This window comes from Doryrhamphus excisus, chromosome 20 (genome assembly GCF_030265055.1).
Source record: "Doryrhamphus excisus isolate RoL2022-K1 chromosome 20, RoL_Dexc_1.0, whole genome shotgun sequence".
NCBI lineage: Eukaryota > Metazoa > Chordata > Actinopteri > Syngnathiformes > Syngnathidae > Doryrhamphus > Doryrhamphus excisus.
In genome coordinates, this window is record NC_080485.1 from 14,829,323 (window position 1) to 14,850,863 (window position 21,541).

At 40.6% G+C, this 21,541-nt stretch overlaps 1 protein-coding gene across 7 annotated transcripts in view; it reads right to left on the minus strand.

Moving 5' to 3' along the window:
* Window positions 1-21,541, minus strand: part of adam12b (ADAM metallopeptidase domain 12b) — a 78,960-nt gene that overhangs the window by 33,255 nt on the left and 24,164 nt on the right. For all 7 annotated transcript variants that reach the window (XM_058058221.1, XM_058058218.1, XM_058058217.1 and 4 more), the window contains 3 exons: window positions 17,026-17,126; window positions 15,986-16,059; window positions 1,631-1,709 (listed from right to left, as the gene is read on the minus strand). In XM_058058221.1, the coding sequence (XP_057914204.1) occupies window positions 1,631-1,709; window positions 15,986-16,059; window positions 17,026-17,126 (254 nt within the window). The remainder of the gene's footprint in view (window positions 1-1,630; window positions 1,710-15,985; window positions 16,060-17,025; window positions 17,127-21,541) is intronic.

Sequence of the window (21,541 nt, forward strand, 5' to 3'; positions counted from 1 at the left end):
GTCGCCATAGAAGATTTCGTGCAACTGTGACTGTGTTTACAGTAAATAAATGTATTACCATAAACTTACAGCTCTTATTTTGCATTACTGTACACCATTTCCTATGATTCTATGCAAAATGCTTACATTAGCAAAATTAATTTAGTTTTTTCTCTTATCCAATCAAAGAGTGTCAAAGTACAAAAGTGTGATGATAACCATAGAGCAAGAAATGTAACTCGGTCTGACATTGAAAATGGTGTACAGAGTAGTACAAAGAATAAAATATGGATCTCACACTGTACACAAAGTCATGTTGTAATGTATGTGTAATATAATTAGCATGTAGCTGACCTGGGAGCCACAGGAGACACAGTTTGGGTGAAGTATTCCACAAAAAAAGATTCCAAGTAGTAAAAAAAAAATGGATAAAATATAAATATGGAAATACATTTTCTATACCCTTGTTCGATTGCGGTTTAGTGATTGTGATGGTTTTATTTTATTTGAACATGCATTACGATTGAATGCATCCCATAATCAGTTCACATTTGTCACACATGTCCAAAAGGAGTAGGAAGAAGCAAAGCTTATTAAATCCTACCCCTCCATCTGGTACTTTTACAATCAGTAACTGTTACATTTGTTCACTTCCTGCTTTCCTAATATCATTTAAGTGTTTTATTTATTTATTTATTTATTTTTTATTATTTTTTTTGTCACTTATTATTATTTGGTACTTTTACAATCAGTAACTGTTAAATTATATTAGGAAAGCAGGAAGTGAACAAATGTAAGATTTTTTAAAATGTATTTTTTAATTTATTTTATTATTTATTTATAATATATATATTATTTTATATTATATATATTTATTATTTTATTTATTTAATTATTATTTTATTTTATTATTTTATTTATTTTTATTTTTTGTCACGTACCAAAGTACGAGGTGATATGACCATACAATGATATAATGGGTACCATAGTAACTGTCAATATAGTGATATATGAAGATGTATACATATATACAAGATGAAATGTAGTCTACACTTGCCACTAGGTGTCACTGGTAACAAGAACCGGACTTGATCGCCAACAACAGGCTTTTGTTATTTCAGAATTCTCAAAATTGTCAAAACAGGCACAATAATATCATCCTCAACTCTGGTGAGAGGAGTGTAAGGGTGACTGTTGGGGTGTTACTTTGTGCCTCAAGGGCTCTCATCATCTTATATAAATCTATCATCGATTGATGAACCTGTATAGATGGCTAAATGTTAAGAATAATGGTAATATCACTTGATATTTGAGGAACACGCACATTCAATGTGTGCGGCATTCAATTCCACATTCTAACTAACCGCCAAGGATGAAAATATAACCTGCAGCAGCGAGCAATGGGTCATCTGTTAAAAGGGGATTCCATAATAAAACCCTGACGGAAACATTGGCTGAAAATCATTCCGAATGGAAAAAAAAAAAACACTCAGCTTATCAACAAGTAGGCCACTGGATAAAATGTTGTGCCAGAGGCTCTGACACACACTCACACACGAGGTCACACGTTGTAGTTTGCGGTAAAAACAATCCAGTAGCACATTAAAGCCTGATTTGAACTTGTGTGTTTTTTTTTTTTTTTTGGTCATACCGTCACGTTCTGAGCGCCAGTGACAACATGTCCGTCGTCTTGGTAGTGCGTCTCCGTGTAATGGCTGGCAAAGAGACCTCTGAAAATGAACACACACAAAAAAGAAAATTTTTTAACAAATGTGGGAAAAAGAAACATTCTTAGATGTTTCCAAGTAGGTTGCTTGTAAGGATTTAAGGGATAACATTTTGCATCTTCATGATTAGAACGTGTTCTATCGAGAATATAAGCGCAAATCTCCGCCGAGGTAATTATTGGGTGTGTATGTGTGTGAGTTTTAACTCCTCCAGCCACTAGCACATGGACATAAGGAGCCCCGCCCTGAGCACTGGCAAAGGAGCTGCAGGAACTTTTGCAGCTTCATCACGTGGATGTCAGCCGGGATGATCTCACATGTGCACATGACAAAAATATGAGCTTTTCATATTTATGATGTCCCAAGACGACATAATATAATAGAACTAGTGATGTCACCCGTAGACGTGATTAGTTATAGGATGTCACTTGATGTGCCAAATGTGCTGTCATATGTGACATTGACAAAATGACTACACGGTAGTCTTTTGGCCTTTACTTCATCACATTAGTCAATATTGGTAAAATAACTACATATACGGAAAGCACTCATCGAGGCCTTTAATTTGATATGTGACTTGACACAGTTTAAAAAAAAATATTATTATTTTTTTTACTTTGACCTTGCGAGCTCAATAAGGAATAAAGTCAATGGCTACCAAAAACGGTGAAGAGGTTTTGTCCTAAGTAAAAGTGTGCATATGATTGGACAAAAAATGCGTAAATATATTATTATTATTATTGTTGTTATATTTGACACACATTAAAAACGCAATAGTGGGAGGGTTTGCTGACAAGAAGACATCGCTTTGGTCATGTTGATTACTAATTAAGAGAAAGGAAGATCACAAGGAAGAGCGAAGACACTACAGAAAATACTTAAGTCGTCAAACTTTTCTTTGCGCACTGGCATGCATGCGGCCTTGCGGAGATTACACATACGTCACTCACACTTCACACACACTTCACACACACTTCACACACACTTCACACACACTTCACACACACTTCACACACACTTCACACACACTTCACTCACACTTCACACACACTTCACTCACACTTCACTCACACTTCACTCACACTTCACTCACACTTCACTCACACTTCACTCACACTTCACTCACACTTCACTCACACTTCACTCACACGTTTACGACTAGTTTACTCACTGGCACGCAAATCGGCGTACCACTGAAAGTGTGTCCGTGTAGACGTGACTTTGTCCTTCCAGATTAGCCTGGGACAATATTTTAAGAATATAGAAAATACTTTAAAGGCAATTTAATCGCAAGCTCACATGGCTAATGCTACTGTATATGTACTGTATGTGTATTCAGAATTTAATACAGAGTATATATTATAATTTAGTTTGTTTGAATATAATATGTGACAGCCATGAGGGCAATGGCGGGAGGATGTGTTTTTCTGCACTCCATATTGGATTAGTAGTGGCACGTGAGCCGTAATTCCCAGTAAATGCTCCCGTGCTGCATTCAGGCGACATGACTGGGAAAGCCAGCTTAGGCCACGATGATACATGGTGTATTAAAGTGACATGTTAAAAGCTGCTTCTAGTGAACAACTTGGCAAGGTAACGCCGCGTATGTTTGACTAACGTGTATCCGTCGACTCAATTCCATCGCAGCAATCATAAATAAATGCAGTGCGCCTAAATGGTTACGGACGTTACATTTTCAAGTGAAAAATCCGTTTTGTCTTTGCAGTGTCGAGCTCCTCTAATTGTCCGAGTCAGTGATAATCGATTCGGAGCCAGTGTTGTGAGTCTCTAGACACACAGTGCCTAATTAAGGATGCGCTAATGGCCGCACAGGTTAATTGTGATGAATGAGCTGCTCCTTAATGGCTAGAAGATAGGAAAATAAATGGCCCTCAAAATTATCCCGTTTGTTTATTCCGGGCCTCACAAACAATCGATCAGGATGAGCTCATAAAGCCTCATAAAACAATGTTGTAGCTAATTTATGTGCATAGAAAATGGTGGCCGGTCCACAGGAAAATGCATTTGCAAGCTATTAAACGGCCGGTTTTGCCAGACAGAAATCTGAAGAGAGTCATTTCCGGAAAAGGCACACAGCACTAGCGAGGATTGTAGAAGTACTCCCCCTGAGTATTCTAAGTGGGTTTTCGAATAGAGGATAAGGGAATCAAATCATAGACTGAGAACCAGATTGTTTATTCCTGACAACAATACCTAATACAGACGTCCGGGCTTATCTGCAGTCCCTGTATGCCTACAAGTAAGCGGGTCTTATTACAGCGCAGCTGCAAAAAAGCTCACTTCCTTTCCCTGCACGGACTTTTATACACTCAAGATGGTGTAAGAGGCCGGAGTCCTGAACCAATCAGCTTTCGCCACTGCTCTTGCTTGAACCGCTTCTTTCATGGTGTTTCTGTTTTTGTTTGTTAGCATGGGCATCAAAGCGTCTGGAACATTCAGCTTTTCCTTCGTTGCAAAGCAAGCTGTCATGTGCGTACCCGATGTTTCCACCTTAATTGTCAGTTGTCACGTTAGTCCTTTTTCGTGTGGGTGCGTTTACTTTTGTCTGTATTTTTGAGACTGTGTGTTTGTTTTAGCTTTTATTTTTAGCTAGCAAAAACGAGCAAATACGTTCAGGATAGGGATTATTTGAGAAGCACTGACTTCGGGTATTGTGAATTACTACTCTAGCAAGAGCTTTCACTGGAAAAAAAAACTACTCTTATAGAAAAAAAAACAATGTATTTGAGTACTAGTATGCGCCGTATATGCTAGCTTATCTCCAGCAGTATCATATCAGCGCCACTCACCCCAAACATTACAAATTCTGCAATGTGCCGTGTATGTGCTGTTGTTATTCGTTTCCCGACCTTTCCACCTCTAATCCACCATATCGCTCTCTCGCCCATTTCTTGACATAATTGGTTTGCAGGCCAACACGACCGCGTTGCGAACAATCCAGCAGAGATATACAGTACACGGCGGCCGCAATACATGCATGGCACTGACAAGGATGCAGCCAAAACTCATTACAGACTCCTTTGTCAGTCCAAAACACATAAAAAGGACACCGTATCTGAAATGACATCATAAACACAAGAAAAGTCGCCAAGGAAAGGATTATTTGATGAATGTTTGTCACAAGATGCGTCCTCCATATCCAAGGAGGTTGAGTGCAGTCTCATTTCCATATTGTAAAACATGTAATAATTCACCATCGCATAAGCCCTCCAGTGTGGAAAAAAAGCACTGACAAGAAGCGTGGCTCCTCGCTTCCTTTGAAGACTAACTGCTAACCTCAGTGATTTTGTTTTAATCGCTTCTCGCCCCTCTCCCCCTCCCCCAGTGGAACCCAAAGCCTTCCTACAAGTGGAGCCGCTGGAGGCCACACTTTGGAAGGAGACGGAATACGACTGCGGAAGACAAATCCTATTCTATTTCCACGTGTGGCCGTGTTCCAAATTGATTTACATGCAGCTCGGTGTCACCCCCTCGCTTTACACGGGTGCATCAGAAGAGCAAGATCGTATGGACGGTAGAGTGCACGTCTTCTGTTCTTGTTTTAAAAGACTTTCTTCATTTTGTACATTGAGAGAATGTTGTGCCATTTTCAAATTTCTACATATCCAGAGAGAGACGATGGACTCAGATCAATGAAAAAGTGGAGTAAAATTAGCCAATATTAGCGTGCAAACAAACCGACTGGCTGGCTGGCTGGCTAATGGGCTAAACAGATTCAAATATTGACAAAGCCAAAGCAAATATACGAGCTCTTAATAAGCGAAAATGGATGCCACAAAAGGAACACCACGGGTAATGGTAATGGTATAATTTCATTTGAACATGCATCAGATTACAATTGAATGCATCACATAATCAGTTCACAGTTCCACATGTCCAAAAGGAGTAGGAAGAAGCAAAGCTTATTAAATCCTACCCCTCCATCTGGTACTTTTACAATCAGTAACTGTTACATTTGTTCACTTCCTGCTTTCCTAATATAGTTAAATTTTTTAAAATGTTTTTTTTTCCAATTTATTTTATTATATATATATATATTTTATATTATATATTTATTATTTAATTTATTATATTTTATTTTATTATTTTATTTATTTATTTATTTTTGCCATTATATGACAAAGGTAATATGACCATACAATGACTTAATGGGTACCCTAGTAAGTGTCAATAGAGTGATATATATAACTGTTACATTTGTTCACTTCCTGCTTTCCTAATATAAACAAAAAAATAATTTATTTTTTTATTTATTGTATTATTTATTTATTATTATATATATATATTTTTTTATTGTATATTATTTATTATTTTATTTATTTACTATTTATTTTATTTCATTCATTCATTTTCTACCGCTTTTTCCTCATTTTATTATTTAATTTATTATTTTATTTAATTTTTGTATTTTTTGTCACGTACCGAAGTACGAGGTGATATGAGCATCCAATGCCATAATGGGTACCATAGTAAGTGTCAATATAGTGATATATATAGCACATCATGACTGGTTCAAGACTCTTCATCCTTGTATTTAGCAAACATCAACTGCTTGTATTGTTTCTTGAATTGGCTCATCGTTGTGCATTGTTTGATTTCCTTACTCAATCCATTCCATAGTTAGTAGTAGTAAAAAAAAATAGTAAACTAAAACTCCACGTCCAAAAACAAGCAATAAAGACTGCTTTGTGCCCAAAATACAAGCGATTCAGGAAAAGAATAGCTGGCTTGCGCCCTGTACGCCCTTAAAAGGAATAGTTGGATGTGCATCACCTTCGGTCAGGACTACAGTATGCGGTGCTAAATGAGCCTCTGGCATTGTTACCTTCCACATCACCGTGCGTTACAGCTTCATGGCTGCACATCAGACACTTTGCGAAGGTGTGATTTGCTTCAACGCGTGAGCACAGAATATTCATAAATACTCATGTCGTGAAGTCATAAAAGCATAGAACATTAATCAACACTGTAGAAAAGACGTATGTGTGGATACTCTCACCGGACACTTCATTAGGTTATTCTGCACCAAAAAAAAAAGAAGTAGGCTAAATTGCATGCTTTGATATGACAGAGAGCACCCACCCGGCTATGCCCCCCCCCCCCCCCATCACCATTAAACACTTTCACGGCTCTGTGCCGAGGATCCCAAAAGATAACAGTATAGAATCTGTTGCTCTTCGCCCCATTTACCTCGCCGAAGATGGCGGCGATGATAACAGGAAGCTGATGCTGTATCATTTGGACACAAGGTTGCGGGGGGGAAGCCGTCCGTAACTGATGCTAATGCGGCGTAGCGTCAGCAGTAACGCGGAGGTGATTTACAGTAGATTCCGGCTATTTAGGGGGGGGGTTGTGTTCCACCACCATGCCAAAAAGCACTTTAAAAAAGCACAATAAGCCTAAAATGTACCTTACAAGGGTTGCTGGAGCCTATCCCAGCTGTCTTTGGGCGAGAGGCGGGGTACACCCTGGACTGGTGGCCAGCCAATCACAGGGCACATATAGACAAACAACCATTCACACTCACATTCATACCTATAGACAATTTGGAGTCGCCAGTTAACCTAGCATGTTTTTGGAATGTGGGAGGAAACCATGCATGCACGGGGAGAACATGCAAACTCCACACAGAGATGACCGAGGGTGGGGAAAGACAAAATAAGAAGCCAAAAAGCTACCACTTCCACACAAAATAGGAGGAGAACTCATTCATTTATTCATTTTCTACCGCTTATCCTCACGAGGGTCACAGGGGGTGCTGGAGTCTATCCCAGCTGTCTTCGGGCGAGAGGCGGGGTACACCCTGGACTGGTGGCCAGCCAATCACAGGGCACATATAGACAAACAACCATTCACACTCACATTCATACCTATGGACAATTTGGAGAACATGCAAACTCCACACAGAGATGGCCGAGGGTGGTATTGAACCCTGGTCTCCTAGCTGTGAGGTCTGCGTGGTAACCACTCATCCGCCGTGCAGCCCGACAATGTATATGTACTCATGAATAATCATGACAGATGAATCTGAGTCACTGTGGTCAGCAACCTGTAGCTCCAGACACGCGGGCGGATCTTCAGAGTCTTCTTGCAGCTCCCACGCCAAGCACTGTGTTTTTTTTTATTTTTTATTTTACCAAAGTGGAGGAACAGTCTCTCTCCCGCTTACAGTTAGTCCAGAACTCTGTAGCATGGTTGCCTGTTCGCTTTAGGATTGATTTTAAGAGTCACTGAGGTCCGAGGGCCAGCTCAAACTTGTGGTGCCCAAGACGAGACTTAAGACCAGGGGAGACCGAGCCTTTTCTGTGGTTGGCCCCAAGCTATGGAACTCTCTCCCCTCCCAAGTAAAAAAAAAAGGCCCCCAACATTGAAAGCTTTAAGTCTCGTCTTAAAAAACACTTTTATTCTCTGTTTTTTAACTCGGAGTGAGTCGTATGGTCCTGTGTCTTTTAGTTCTTTCTTTTTCTTTTTAATTAGTTTTATTTTTTTATATACTTTTATTGTTTTGCTTCTTGTTTTTTAATATTTTAATATCTATTTTACTATTTTATTTCTTATTTGATCTTGCAGTTTTGGATTAAATTCAATTTGTACCTTTATTTCATTCATTCATTCATTTTCTTCCTCACGAGGGTCGCGGGGGGTGCTGGAGCCTATCCCAGCTGTCTTCGGGCGTAAGGCGGGGTACACCCTAGACTGGTCGCCAGCCAATCACAGGGCACATATAGACAAACAACCATTCACACTCACATTCATACCTATGGACAATTTGGAGTCGCCAAGTAACCTAGCATGTTTTTGGAATGTGGGAGGAAAACCCACGCATGCACGGGGAGAACATGCAAACTCCACTGCCCGAGGGTGGGATTGAACCCTGGTCTCCTAGCTGTGAGGTCTGCGCGCTAACCCCTAGACCACCGTGCCGCCCGTACCTTTATTTATTGTATTTTATTTTTACTTTTTATTTTACTAGTCTATATGTACCCTGTGATTGGCTGGCGACCAGTCCAGGGTGTACCCCGCCTCACGCCCGAAGACAGCTGGGATAGGCTCCAGCACCCCCCCGCGACCCTCGTGAGGAAAAAGCGGTAGAAAATGAATGAATGAATGAATTTTACTAGTCTGTGCAGCACTTTGGAAACTCTTGTTTATAAAATGTGCTTTATAAATAAAGTGGATTGGATTGAAAATGTCCCGTCTATCCGTGATGCCATGCCGTGAAGCACTTCCTGTTCACTTTGTTTTCCACAGCTTCAAACAGCCGGGTTTATTTTGAACACACGCTTCCTAGTATGTGCTACCAAGATGCATGCTAGCGTCGTGTTGACTGATTCAACTAATCGAGCAGGAAGTCAATTTGTGATGTTTGGTGTTTTTAGGTCTGTTGAAGTAGATGCACGTGCAACTATGTATAGTATTAAAAAAAAAAAAAAAAAAGAAATGCGAGTCTCGCTGTTTCTTACCAGTGCATATTAAAAGTCTTAAATCACGATTTTATGGCAAAAAGGGTTTGCAGGGGCTGTAGTGTAAAAGTGCAAGCTACTTTAACCAGCCGTCTACCAGGATAAATAGCACACTAACGGCTGCATCCTGTCACAAACTAACATATGAATGCGCTGTTCACATGTGCATTTTATTATTATTATTATTATTATTATTATCCTCCTGCAGAATGGCAATATGATTCCTCGCGCGATGTGTGCGTGGCTCATGGCGTATAAATGATGCTCAGGATGATATTGTATACACCAACAACATCTGGAGAGCGCACTCCGCCACCTCCCAAAACATCACTTCAGGTGATGGATGTCGGACTCGTGCAGGTGAGCCGCTGCCTTTCTAAGTAGTTTCAAGAGAGGCTCATTTAGATGTTCTTACACGCTTACTCTATTGCTCTTAATGGTGCCGGTGACAAATGGCAAAGTATCCTGAACGTTCCAACACGTTTTCTTAAGACTCGGCAAAAATATACACGCAACACATTATTTTTTTTGCTCCCATTGCTTATGAGCTGAAGTCAAAGTTGTAAAAGATGTCTTTTTCTATGTACATAAGAGGCTGATCTTTCCGACATACATTAAGCCCTCGTTTATCACGGTTAATTGATTCCAGACCCCAAACCGTGATAAGTGAACTTCCATGAATCAGGTTTCCTTATTCATATATGGAATGTTTTCACAGTTACAGCATAGGCAAATACGGTTATTAACACTATTAGAGCCCTCTAGAAATGAAATAACATCCCTACAGTCAAAGTAAAGTAACAAAAGACCTAAAGCGAGTATTATTTTCAGACGATACTACTGCATTTTGTTCTGGAGAAAGCACACAAGAGTTAATATGACTATGATGACTATATAAATGACTATACTAAAAAATTGGCGGTTGGCAAACATTAGCGCATTAGTGCATTAGCACCACCTGTGGAACAGAATCTAAACCCTTCTATACTTTATTCAAATACAATTTTAATAAAAAAAATATATCTATATAAAACATGTCCCAAGTTGAATTATAAAATATTAGCAAGATTGAATTTGATCCTTTCCTGTTTAAATTTATCCCGGGTATGACGTATGGAGGCAAGCAATCGGCACTGGAATACTGCGGAAAATTTGTTTTTGATCCAAACTAAATTTCAAGACTGGACAAACGGGGAAGTTGGTATCATGGGATGTTGATGTTTACGTTTTACTGGGCATGCCCCATTGACTATTCTGTTGGATTATAGCGGCGCATGTAGACCAGAAATTGGTATATTCCTCTCCAAAAATACCATTGATTTCGGAAAAGTCATTCGAAAAGAGGAAAAACTCAACAAAAATTTCTGGGAGTCATACTCGATGATAAAATGAGCTGACATTAAGTGACACGTGAGTCACTTAATTTCACTTAAAGGGGATAAAGTGTAAAGTGGTGAAGTGTTTTACAGCCTTAAAATATGTATAATAATTGTAAATGTTTGAAATAAACTAAATCATTACCATAGTCACCTTTACACTCGTATTACCCAAAATAGACGACACAATACAAGCAAATCAGGCATTTAAGTCGTAAATAAGACTTTTTGCCTATTTGAGTTGCTATAAATGTGTTCCCAAGGGGAGCTGAACGGCGAGCTGACAGGAAGTGATGTTTCAGCATGGCATTGCGTTGGGGCCACAACAGTAGCCTCAAATATTTGCGATGTTTAAAGGCATTGGGAGTTGTGGAGAGTCACTTCCCACAAAGCTATATCTGCTTCTTCCGTTCTTCCAAATGTTTGAATTGAGATATTCCATTGCTAAAGTATCTCTCTAATCAGTAGTTTGTTTGTTTCTTTTCGGCTTTAGCTCGTAACAAAAACTATTTTTAATGTCTTCCATCCCCCTCAACCCGCGCATAATTTTGTATTTAAGCACGAACGAATTGTGACAGGCAGAACAAAATGCCTTGGCATCCGCGACACAGTCAGCGGGGACATGGCACCAAATTACAACACGCACGTTTTGGCATCAACGGAAGCCATCACGGTCCCCAACATCCAAGGTTGCGTGGAGAGCGCTTGGATAAATCTGTGAAGAAACAGCAGGAGATGAGGAAAAGCTCAAACTGGGTCTAATTCAGCAGCTAGCTCATCTTCTTCCCCGTTGAAAAAACACACAGAGGATGTTGCTATGGGGATTTCAGTCAGAAACATAATGATGTTGTTGCAATGTTGCCATGTGTTTCAGAAGGACTCTTTCCTCTTGTCTCTTCCTGCCGCAGAAGAATGAAAGGAAATGTTCTCATTGGGAAGCGAACAAGGTTTTCTGCAGAAGGCTGATCCGGAGCGCAAACAAATGGGTTGTGTTAAGAAAAGGCATTTAAATAAAGGATGAGAGGAGGATAATGGCTGGCTGGGTTGTAGCGTAATGAGCTAATAATGTTTCAGATCTACATCGTATCATTTCTGTGGCTCATGTACGTAATGCTCCAAGCAGGAACACAATTTCCCGTATTTTCCGGACTATAAGTCACACTTTGTTTTCATAGGTTGGCTGTTCCTGCGACTTATACTCCAGAGCGACTTATAAATGAAAAAAGTGTTTATGTTACATAAACACTGGACACCTTTTCTGTTCATGTTTATTTTTTGTGTAGCTGAATAAGCATTGTGTTAGCATATCTTACACCTATTCAGCCTGTTCTCTATTCTTTTATTGTTAGAACTTGCCTTCCAAGAGGACGTAATGTCTGTTTTGGTCAAGTAGTTCAAATAAATTACCCGCAAAAAATGAGACTTATACTCCAGTGCGACTTATGTATGTTTTTTTTCTACCTAATTATGCATTTTTGGCCTCGTGCGACTTATACTCTGGAGCGACTAATGGTATAATTTCATTTGAACATGCATCGGATTACAATTGAATGCATCACATAATCAGTTCCCAGTTCCACATGTCCAAAAGGAGTAGGAAGAAGCAAAGCTTATTAAATCCTAACCCTCCATCTGGTACTTTTACAATCAGTAGCTGTTAAATTATATTAGGAAAGCAGGAAGTGAACAAATGTAAGTTTTTTTAAAAGTTTATTTTTAAATTTATTTTATTATTTATTTATTATTGTATATATTTTATATTATATATATTTATTATTTTATTTTATTTATTTTTAATTACATTTTTTTATTGTTAGAACTTGCCTTCCAAGACGACATAATGTCTGTTATGGTCAAGTAGTTCAAATAAATTACCCGCAAAAAATGACTTAACTAAACTTATACTCCAGTGCGACTGATGTATGTTTTTTTCTACCCAATTATACATTTTTGGCCTTGCGACTCTGGAGCGACTTTTGCATAGAAACGTATGCACTGCGCGCAAAACGCGCAAAAAGTTGTATGCATTGATGTTACTGCCTGACTAACTTCTTTTTACACTTTGTCAGGTTTAATCACCAAACATCTGTAAAGCAACCTGCTCAAAGAGGACAAAGAGACTGGGATAGTTTTACTTGCAAGGAGAGTGATTGAAGTCTGCTCAGTAACAACCTCCAAATCAACTCTGAAACAGCCTTCACTCTCTTGCCTTTTATTTAGGAATTCCCTAGGTCACAGGAGGTCTCAACTGCTACGGGGGAAGGGTGTCCTGACTATCCAGTTGAGACCATTTAAAAACAAACCACTATCTTTATCATACACGCATTCTTCTGCTCGTGGTTGACTGCTTGAGCAATCAACTGTCCCCTTCTGCTGATGCCACATCCTGCAATAAAAGCAAGTCATGCATACATACACAGAGAACAAAGCTATACCTATCTTACCAACTTGTAGCTAGAAAGGCAAACAGTTAGACCAGCAAATTGGATAACTTATCTACAACAGTTCCAACACACTTGCACGACAGCATGTTGTAATGCTACTTAAAATCTGTGCAGCTAAAAATATTCAGAAGGGCGTCAGGTTGATTATGGAACAGATTCAGTTTTTTGTATGTTGTTCTGCTAAACCTCCCAGATCATAATTTAATCTTGTCTAAAAAAAAAAAAAAAAAAGTACCATGGGGGGGTGGTTTTCCAGTAAGCAATGCTCGACTTGCTCAGCTCAAAAGATCATACGGAACTATTATAGGAGCAAAAGGTCAGGATTAGAGCCAATCATTGGGCAGGGATGAGGTCACAAGTGTGACTCACATGGTGTTGAACATTCACCACAGACCGGTGTGAACATCATCATAAATACAAGCCGAGAGGAATAAGCAGCGTATGAGATATATTCATACTGACAACGTGCGTGAGCCAGCAAGAAAACACACACCTAACACCCTGGTGGGACACAACTCATCGGTTCCGTTTAGGACTTAGGTGGATCAATCCCCAAATCCAATCCCTTTTGTGACGAGACGGAGCGAGGTCAGAGACCACGTGTCCAGATGTGGCCGCACGTATCAAGAGGACACATCTGGCCTGGCAGCCAGTGGAGCGGATGGGAATGGCGGCGTACACCAGGACCTCGGTGCTGGTGACGGATGACTCACAGCTCACGGGTCGAGAGAAGAATCGGAGGGCAAGGAGGCTCGGAAGTGGATATGCGAGGTGTGGGCAGGGAGACTATGAGGAGAGTTTATTTTTAAAACCTGTTAATGGGTTCCACTGAACAAGACTGTGTTAAAGAAAAGTCATTCATTTTGTCTCTCAGGGAAAATTACACCTTACACTTACAAGGAAAATGGACGGTAGGTCAGCTTTGGCTATACAAGACATACAACATATTTACACTCCATGTATACTGCCGAAGACCAAAGACCGAAGACCAAAGACCAAGGAACAAGGACCAAAAACCAAAGAGGCTATACAAGACATACAACATATTTACCGTCCATGTATACTGCTTAAGACCAAAGACCAAAGACCAAAGACCAAGGAGGCTACACGTATTTACCCTCCATGTATACTGCTTAAGACCAAAGACCAAAGAACAAAGACTAAAGACCAAGGACCAAAGAGGCTATACAAGACATATAGCACATATTTACACTCCATGTATCCTGCTTAAGACCAAAGACCGAAGACCAAAGACCAAAGACCAAGGACCAAAGACCAAGGACCAAAGACCAAGGACCAAAGATGCTATACACAACATATAGCACATATTTACACTCCATGTATCCTGCTTAAGACCAAAGACCGAAGACCAAAGACCAAAGACCAAAGACCAAAGACCAAGGACCAAGGACCAAGGACCAAGGACCAAAGACCAAAGACCAAGGACCAAAGAGGCTATACAAGACATATAGCACATATTCACACTCCATGTATCCTGCTTAAGACCAAAGACCGAAGACCAAAGACCAAGACCAAAGACCAAAGACCAAGGACTGAGAAGGCTATACAAGACATATAGCACATATTTACACTTCATGTATCCTGCTTAAGACCAAAGACCGAAGACCATAGACCATAGACCAAAGACCATAGACCAAAGACCAAAGACCATATCTTAGAGCCGGGGTGGGCAAACTTTTTGACTCACAGGCTGCATTGATTTAACAAAATTGACGGGGGGGGGGGGGGGGGGGGCAGATTATGTATCTTACACATATAATTCTAACAGGACTTGTGAATGGCGTATAGAAGTGTTTAGATTCTGTTCCATAGATGGCGCTAATGCACACGAAAGCTGCTTGCCAACCGCCAATAAACAACAGAAGAAGAAAAACACACCCTGACAACTTTCCGTTTGAGCGGGTACAAGATACCTCAATCGGATTGGGGAAAGGAATATTCTACCCCTGTGGATCCGATTATATATTCATTTAGATTGGCACTTTTCTTTCGGAATGAGGCGTATTCTTTCCGTTTGAGCAAATAAACCGAATGCAATTGGAATATTTGGGTCCATGTATACGTGGTAAAATGAGTGCAAGTGAACACATCGCTTATGTTTGTAGAATCTGAGCAAGATTTGTTGAAGAATATGACACGGGCGGGCGGGGGTGCAGGCAGGACTTTGGCCAGACGTCATTGACCATTTGTTTAACGATGAGGTCTGTATGCTGGCGTGTAATCCAACGCATCGGCGGCGCCACATACGTCATTGACTGCCAAAACATGTTAGCATGTTAGCCAAAATGTATAGCTTGTGTATATGACATCTCAGCTGGCAAGCTTCATTGTTATGAAAGTTCCGTTAGACAATTCATCACCAACATCGGGTTGTGATTTTGTGCTATGCTATGCTATGCTATGTTACTCTGCAACCTTTGTTGTCAAAAATGTCAAATGAGTGAAAATATTACATCTGCGCTCCCCGGGAATAAGAACCACTGGCAGAAGGCGAGGCATGAGTCAGCGATGGCATCATACGACTATGGAGACTGTAACATTTCCTCGCCCCCCCCCCACAGTGTTTATGTACGTACTGCCATATTTATGAACTGATCCCCGCCCCTCGCCATTGACTGTTATTCTGGGCCGTCTGGAGGATGGGGAGGGGGTGATGAGAAGAGAGACAGAGGAGAGAACAAGCATGCCCTCCGAGTTCTTCTCTGCCTTCCTCTCTTATTAGCTTTCATCTCGGAGAAAGTGAACTTGGAAGAGGGCAAAACCACTAGGGGACATATTATCCCCCCCCACCCCCTTCCTTGAATATACTATATCATGGTCCATACTTGCATCGGCAGCGGGGGAGTGCACATTCATCTGTTTGTGATTAAAAATAAATGTTTCCTGTCCTCTCTGTCCCCCCTTTTGCTCACGATGACCACCACAACCAAGACAAATCGCATTTCCAAACTCACTCGTTTTTCTCCAGCAGCAGGACCAGCTGCTCGCCTTCCACGGGCACCAGCAGCCGCAGTGATGGAGGGTAACCCTGGAAGAAGAAAAAAAATTATGTGTGTGGGTGAGTGTGTGGGTGGGTGGCGTTCATGACATCCATACTGTCTTGTGTACGTGTCACACTTCACCTCTGGTTCACACAAAGCAGGATGTGAAGAGGCACAATGGATCTTGGACGGAGAGGAAGACAGCTTCCGTGTCCATCCCAATAAAATACACCATGTGGACAAAAGTGTTGGGACAGTAACCCAGCAGGAAAATCAAATCAAAATCAAATCAACTTTATTTGTACGTAGAGCACTTTTCCTGCAAAGACATGCAACACAAAGTGCTTTACAGAATCAAACAGGGAACAAGGATCAAAGAAACGCCACCTTTGGGGCCGTCCAAACTGGGAGGACCCGCAGGCCGTGCCATCGGGGAACCAGCACCCGGACCCCCCCCGCCTCCGAGTTCGACAGACGGGCGGACCCCCACATCAAAGGGAGGAACCCCCGGCCGGCCGGGTCGAAGGGACCCAAGCATGGCACCCCCTCAGCAGACCCGACACAGCCCCCAGTATGGACGACCCCCCCTGAGGAAATACTGGAGTTAAAAGCTGAAGACTAAGACCATAAAATAGGACTAAAAAGATTAAAATGTAAGAAAAGTTTTAAAATATTACTTAAAAGCCTGATTAAAAAGGTGTGTCTTTAATCTTTTTTTAAAAAAATATCAACTGGAAAATGGAAGAACGGGTGGTCCCTTGCGAGAATTCTCCAAAATATCTATTGCTAAGCTAAGGTCAAAAGCCGAGGCCACGCCCCTTAAAGGTATGTCCGAATACTTTTGTCCACTTTAGATCCAGTATGCACCTACACAGATTACAGATTATACAGACTAAAAAAATACCCGTGATGACAGCATGCGGCATAGGTAGGATGCGGCCATCTTTGATGGTGCCCATCCAAATTAGAGCTCTTGCTCATTGTGGTGATGGAATAATTATCATTGTACTTACCCCGGGGGCCAGTTGGCTGAGTGGTTTAGTGTGCTGGCCCATCAGCAGCAGCGGTACAGTGGTCCCACGGTGTTGTGGTTCAACCTTGGAAGTGACACTTCCTGTAAAAAAAAAAAAAAAAACAACAACCAAAAAGAAGCATGAGAACACATGACCTTGACATGAGCGATGATACTGGGAGCGGACACACGGGTCTGGGAAAAAAATAAGCAAGAAAATAAGAGTGTGACAACATAAGAAAAGGGGTAGCAAAGGAGTACCATGATGGTTACCTTCTTTTGACACTTGTGTGAGAATGAATAATGTTAAAATGACAGAGGCGCATCTGCAGTTACCATTCGGCATCTGTCATTTGTTTTGTTTTGGCGTTACTGTTAATGGCGGTTAATTTAATTGTGCAACTGCGTGTGGTAAAAAAAAGAAAAAAAGAGAAAACCCACGCATGCACGGGGAGAACATGCAAACTTCACACAGAGATGGCCGACGGTGGGATCGAACTCGGGTTTACTAGCTGTGAGGTCTACGCGCTAACCACTCGACCGCCGTACAGCCCTCAATTATCATTATTTAAATTTTATTATTAATTTTATTATTCATTCATTCATTTTCTACCACTTATCCTCACGAAGGTCACGGGGGGTGCTGGAGCCTATCCCAGCTGTCTTTGGGCGAGAGGCGGGGTACACCCTGGACTGGTGGCCAGCCAATCACAGGGCACATATAGACAAACAACCATTCACACTCACATTCATACCTATGGACAATTTGGAGTCATGCTAATTAACCTAGCATGTTTTTGGAATGTGGGAGGAAACCGGAGTACCGGGAGAGAAAACCCACGCATGCACGGGGAGAACATGCAAACTCCACACAGAGACGGCCGACGGTGGGATCGAACTCGGGTTTACTAGCTGTGAGGTCTGCGCGCTAACTACTCGACCACCGTGCAGCCGTCAATTATTATTATTTATTCAAAATTATTTAAATTATTTGTACAATTTACTGTGTTGTTTTACATTGTTGTTCATATATGATGTCATCTATTCTTCACATTATTATTATTATTTATCTTCTTTTGTCGTTGGTAATTTCACTGCTGTGTTTTTGTGCAATGACAAATCCATCCATCCATCCATCCATCCATCCATCATCTGCTTTTTTCTTGTGTTACTAACACTTAGCATTAGCATGACTAATTACATTTTTTACAGAGGCTACGACTTTGCATTACCCCTTGATCATATATATGTCTTTAAAAGATCCGACTGTGTGGTTTTTTTTTTATACGTGTTATTATTCACAGCAGTACACTTCCTTTTACGCTTGCGTGACAGTGTAAAACTCCCCCCAACTCTCATAGGAAGACATTTTTACGAAAGTTTTGTATTATCAGAGTGGTGGCTAAAAAGCTCATTACCACTAATGCGATGAAATGAGCACATAGTTACAGCAGAATTATTCAAATTAGCTGCAAAGATGGTTCTTTTGTGGGTGGGGGTTGGGGGTGGAGGGGGGGGGGCAAACAGTATGAGATGTACATAGCCAGCATATGATGAAATGTATTCAAGCGTGTCTTCAAATGTAATGTGGGGAACCGTATTTTCCCTCTTCTCTCACTAACAACCGCGGCGGTCGCGCTTCAGGCAAACGCGGCGAATGTTCTAGAGCCAAAGAGGAAGATGAGCAGAGGGTGAGAACTGAGGGGGGGTGAGGGGGTGTTCAAGGTTTCACAGCAAAGCTTCCACACGCCTCACGCCACGGCCCTTTTGCTAAAATCCCACGGGATACGAGTGTAAAAGTATCTGTGGGAATGTGTGTGTGTGGGGTACATTGGGAGTTCACTAGTACGCTGATATACACCATGTTTACTTTGCTGCTCATGTGTTTATTCAGATCCCATGTGGTTTTAAATAAAGTCTGTTGCCCTCTTTGATGAGGAAATACCGCAATGACTTTATCATAATTACCGTATTTTCCGGACTATAAGTAACACTTTTTTTTACTAGGTTGGCTGTTCCTGCGACTTATACTCCAGAGCGACTTATAAATGAAAAAAGTGTTTATGTTCCATAAACACTGGTCAAATAGTTTAAATAAATTACCCGCAAAAAATGCGACTTATACTCCAGTGTGACTTATGTATGTTTTTTTCTACCTAATTATACATTTTTGGCCTTGTGCAACTTATACTCCGGAGCGACTTATAGTCCAGAAAATACAGTAGTAGGCTTTTGTACAAAAAATTTTCAGATCTACATCATATAATTTCTGTGGCTCATGTATGTAATGCTCCTAGCAGGAAGACAATTTACCGTATTTTCTGGACTATAAGTCGCACTTTTTTTTCATAGCTTGGCTGTTCCTGCGACTTATACTCCAGAGCGATTTATGTATGTTTTTTTTCTACCTAATTATGCATTTTCTGGCCTTGTGCGACTTGTATTCCGAAGCGACTTATAGTCCAGAAAATACGGTAGTTTGACCACAAATCTGCAATGAAAAAAGTGTTTATGTTCCATAAACACTGGACACCTTTTCTGTTATTTTTTGTGTAACTGAATAACCATTGTGTTAGCATATCTAACATATATATATATTCTCTATTACATCTAGTTAAAATAAATTACCCGCAAAAAATGCGACTTATACTCCAGTGCGACTTATGTATGTTTTTTTCGACCTAATTATGCATTTTTGGCCTTGTGAGACATATACTCCGGAGCGACTTATAGTCCAGAAAATACGGTACATACGTCTATCCAATTTAAACAGTCTGTAACAGCCCTAAATATACATTCATCCTTAAAACAAATGCATTAAGAACGAGTATTTCAACATTTCAGCCACTTTAGACGATTCAAAGAAAGGCTGCGGTTTGAAGGCTAATAAAAAAAGGAACGACTTTAAGTGTTGTCCCTTGCAATTCACTTGGAACTTCCTCATCCGTGATTGTGTTAATGGAATTACATTGGACGTGATGAAGGGGAACGCACCTAAAGTCGTATAATTTGGCAAATTTCAATGAGTCACAATCAAGCTCGATTCAGTGGGCATCATAGCGTGAACTTTACAGTAAATGATGCTGATGGGGCTTGGCATGAATGCTAGCCATTTGATTACAGAGTAGACCTGAGACTTGGAACGCTTCGGTCCCGTACCTAGTCGACTCCCTCCTATCTTATTTCCCAAGTGACAACACGGTAATTAGTGGAGAAAATGAGCGGAGAAGGTGTTAATCCCAGCTGCTGTGGGACCCCCACACCCCTCGCTGAACCGTTGCAAAAACATGGAATTCTCTTTAAGGTGAAGGGCTCACAGGGAAAAACACTGACAGGAGGATCCCGGTGATGAAGATTCCACACTTTTATCATGAGGGAGTCAATTCCAGTCTCCAGTTTTTGGCCTGATGTGAATTTAAAGGGGGATTATGGGATTAACGGGAATTTATTACATGTGTTGGGTCACCTCCCAGTTGAGGCAGTGGGGCCTATCTCCCAACCAAGTCACGTTTTTTTTTTTTAGGTCATTCTAAAAGAAGCGCATTTCAAGATTGTCATGCATATTCCTCAAGACGGACATATATTTACAGTACCGCTCCAAAGTTTGGGATCACTTGGAATTTTTTGGGGGGCCAGTCTGAGATATTGCTTTTTCTTGGCAGTCCTGCTATGAAGTCCAGCATCCTGAAGTCGCCGCTTCACTGTTGATACTGACACTGGTGTTTGACGGCTACTATTTAGTGCAGCTGCCAGGTGACGACCTGTGAGGCGTCTTTGTCTTAAACTACACACTCTCAGATATGCATCGTTTTTGTGTCCTTGTTAGACCCAGTTTGTGCCGCTCTCTGAAGGGAGTAGTTAACAGCATGGTAAGAGATTTTAGTTTTAGTTTTTAGATTTTTAGATGGCTATCTATTAGCCTTATAAAATGATGAACTTGGATTAGCAGCCATACCAGGAGATTGATGCAGAGGACTGACAGTTGTTGATAGTAGGCCTCTATGCAAAAATGTACATCCTTCTTTGAAAATCATCTGATTCATTTTAATTGTTTGGGAAATTGATAAAAATTGTTTGTGAAATTGAAAAAAATGTTTGTGAAATGCATGAAAATGCGTTTTTCTTTGGAAAACAAAGAATTTTGCAAGTGATCCCAAACTTTTGAGCGGTAGTGTTTATGTTTCTTACGATTTAGTCGAAGTGAAAGGAAAGAACGCACACCAAAATGGACATAAACAAAAGCATAATGTAAAGTTCAGTGATTCCTTCAGGAAAGTCAAATTTATTCAAATTTTTTGGTAAAATATAGTGATTTTTTCAAGAATCTGCACCAAATTTAATAGGTTATGTCGTAACTCCCAAGCTAAATAACTAACTAACAATGCAACACCATTTTATGTAATTCTGCTAACACCGCTGCCTTACTGTTTTCCTGTAAATTGGCTGTAAATCTAGTTTTGCATAATTGGACTAACAAACTAGCTAAATGACCCACAGCCCACCCATTCTTTGGGTAT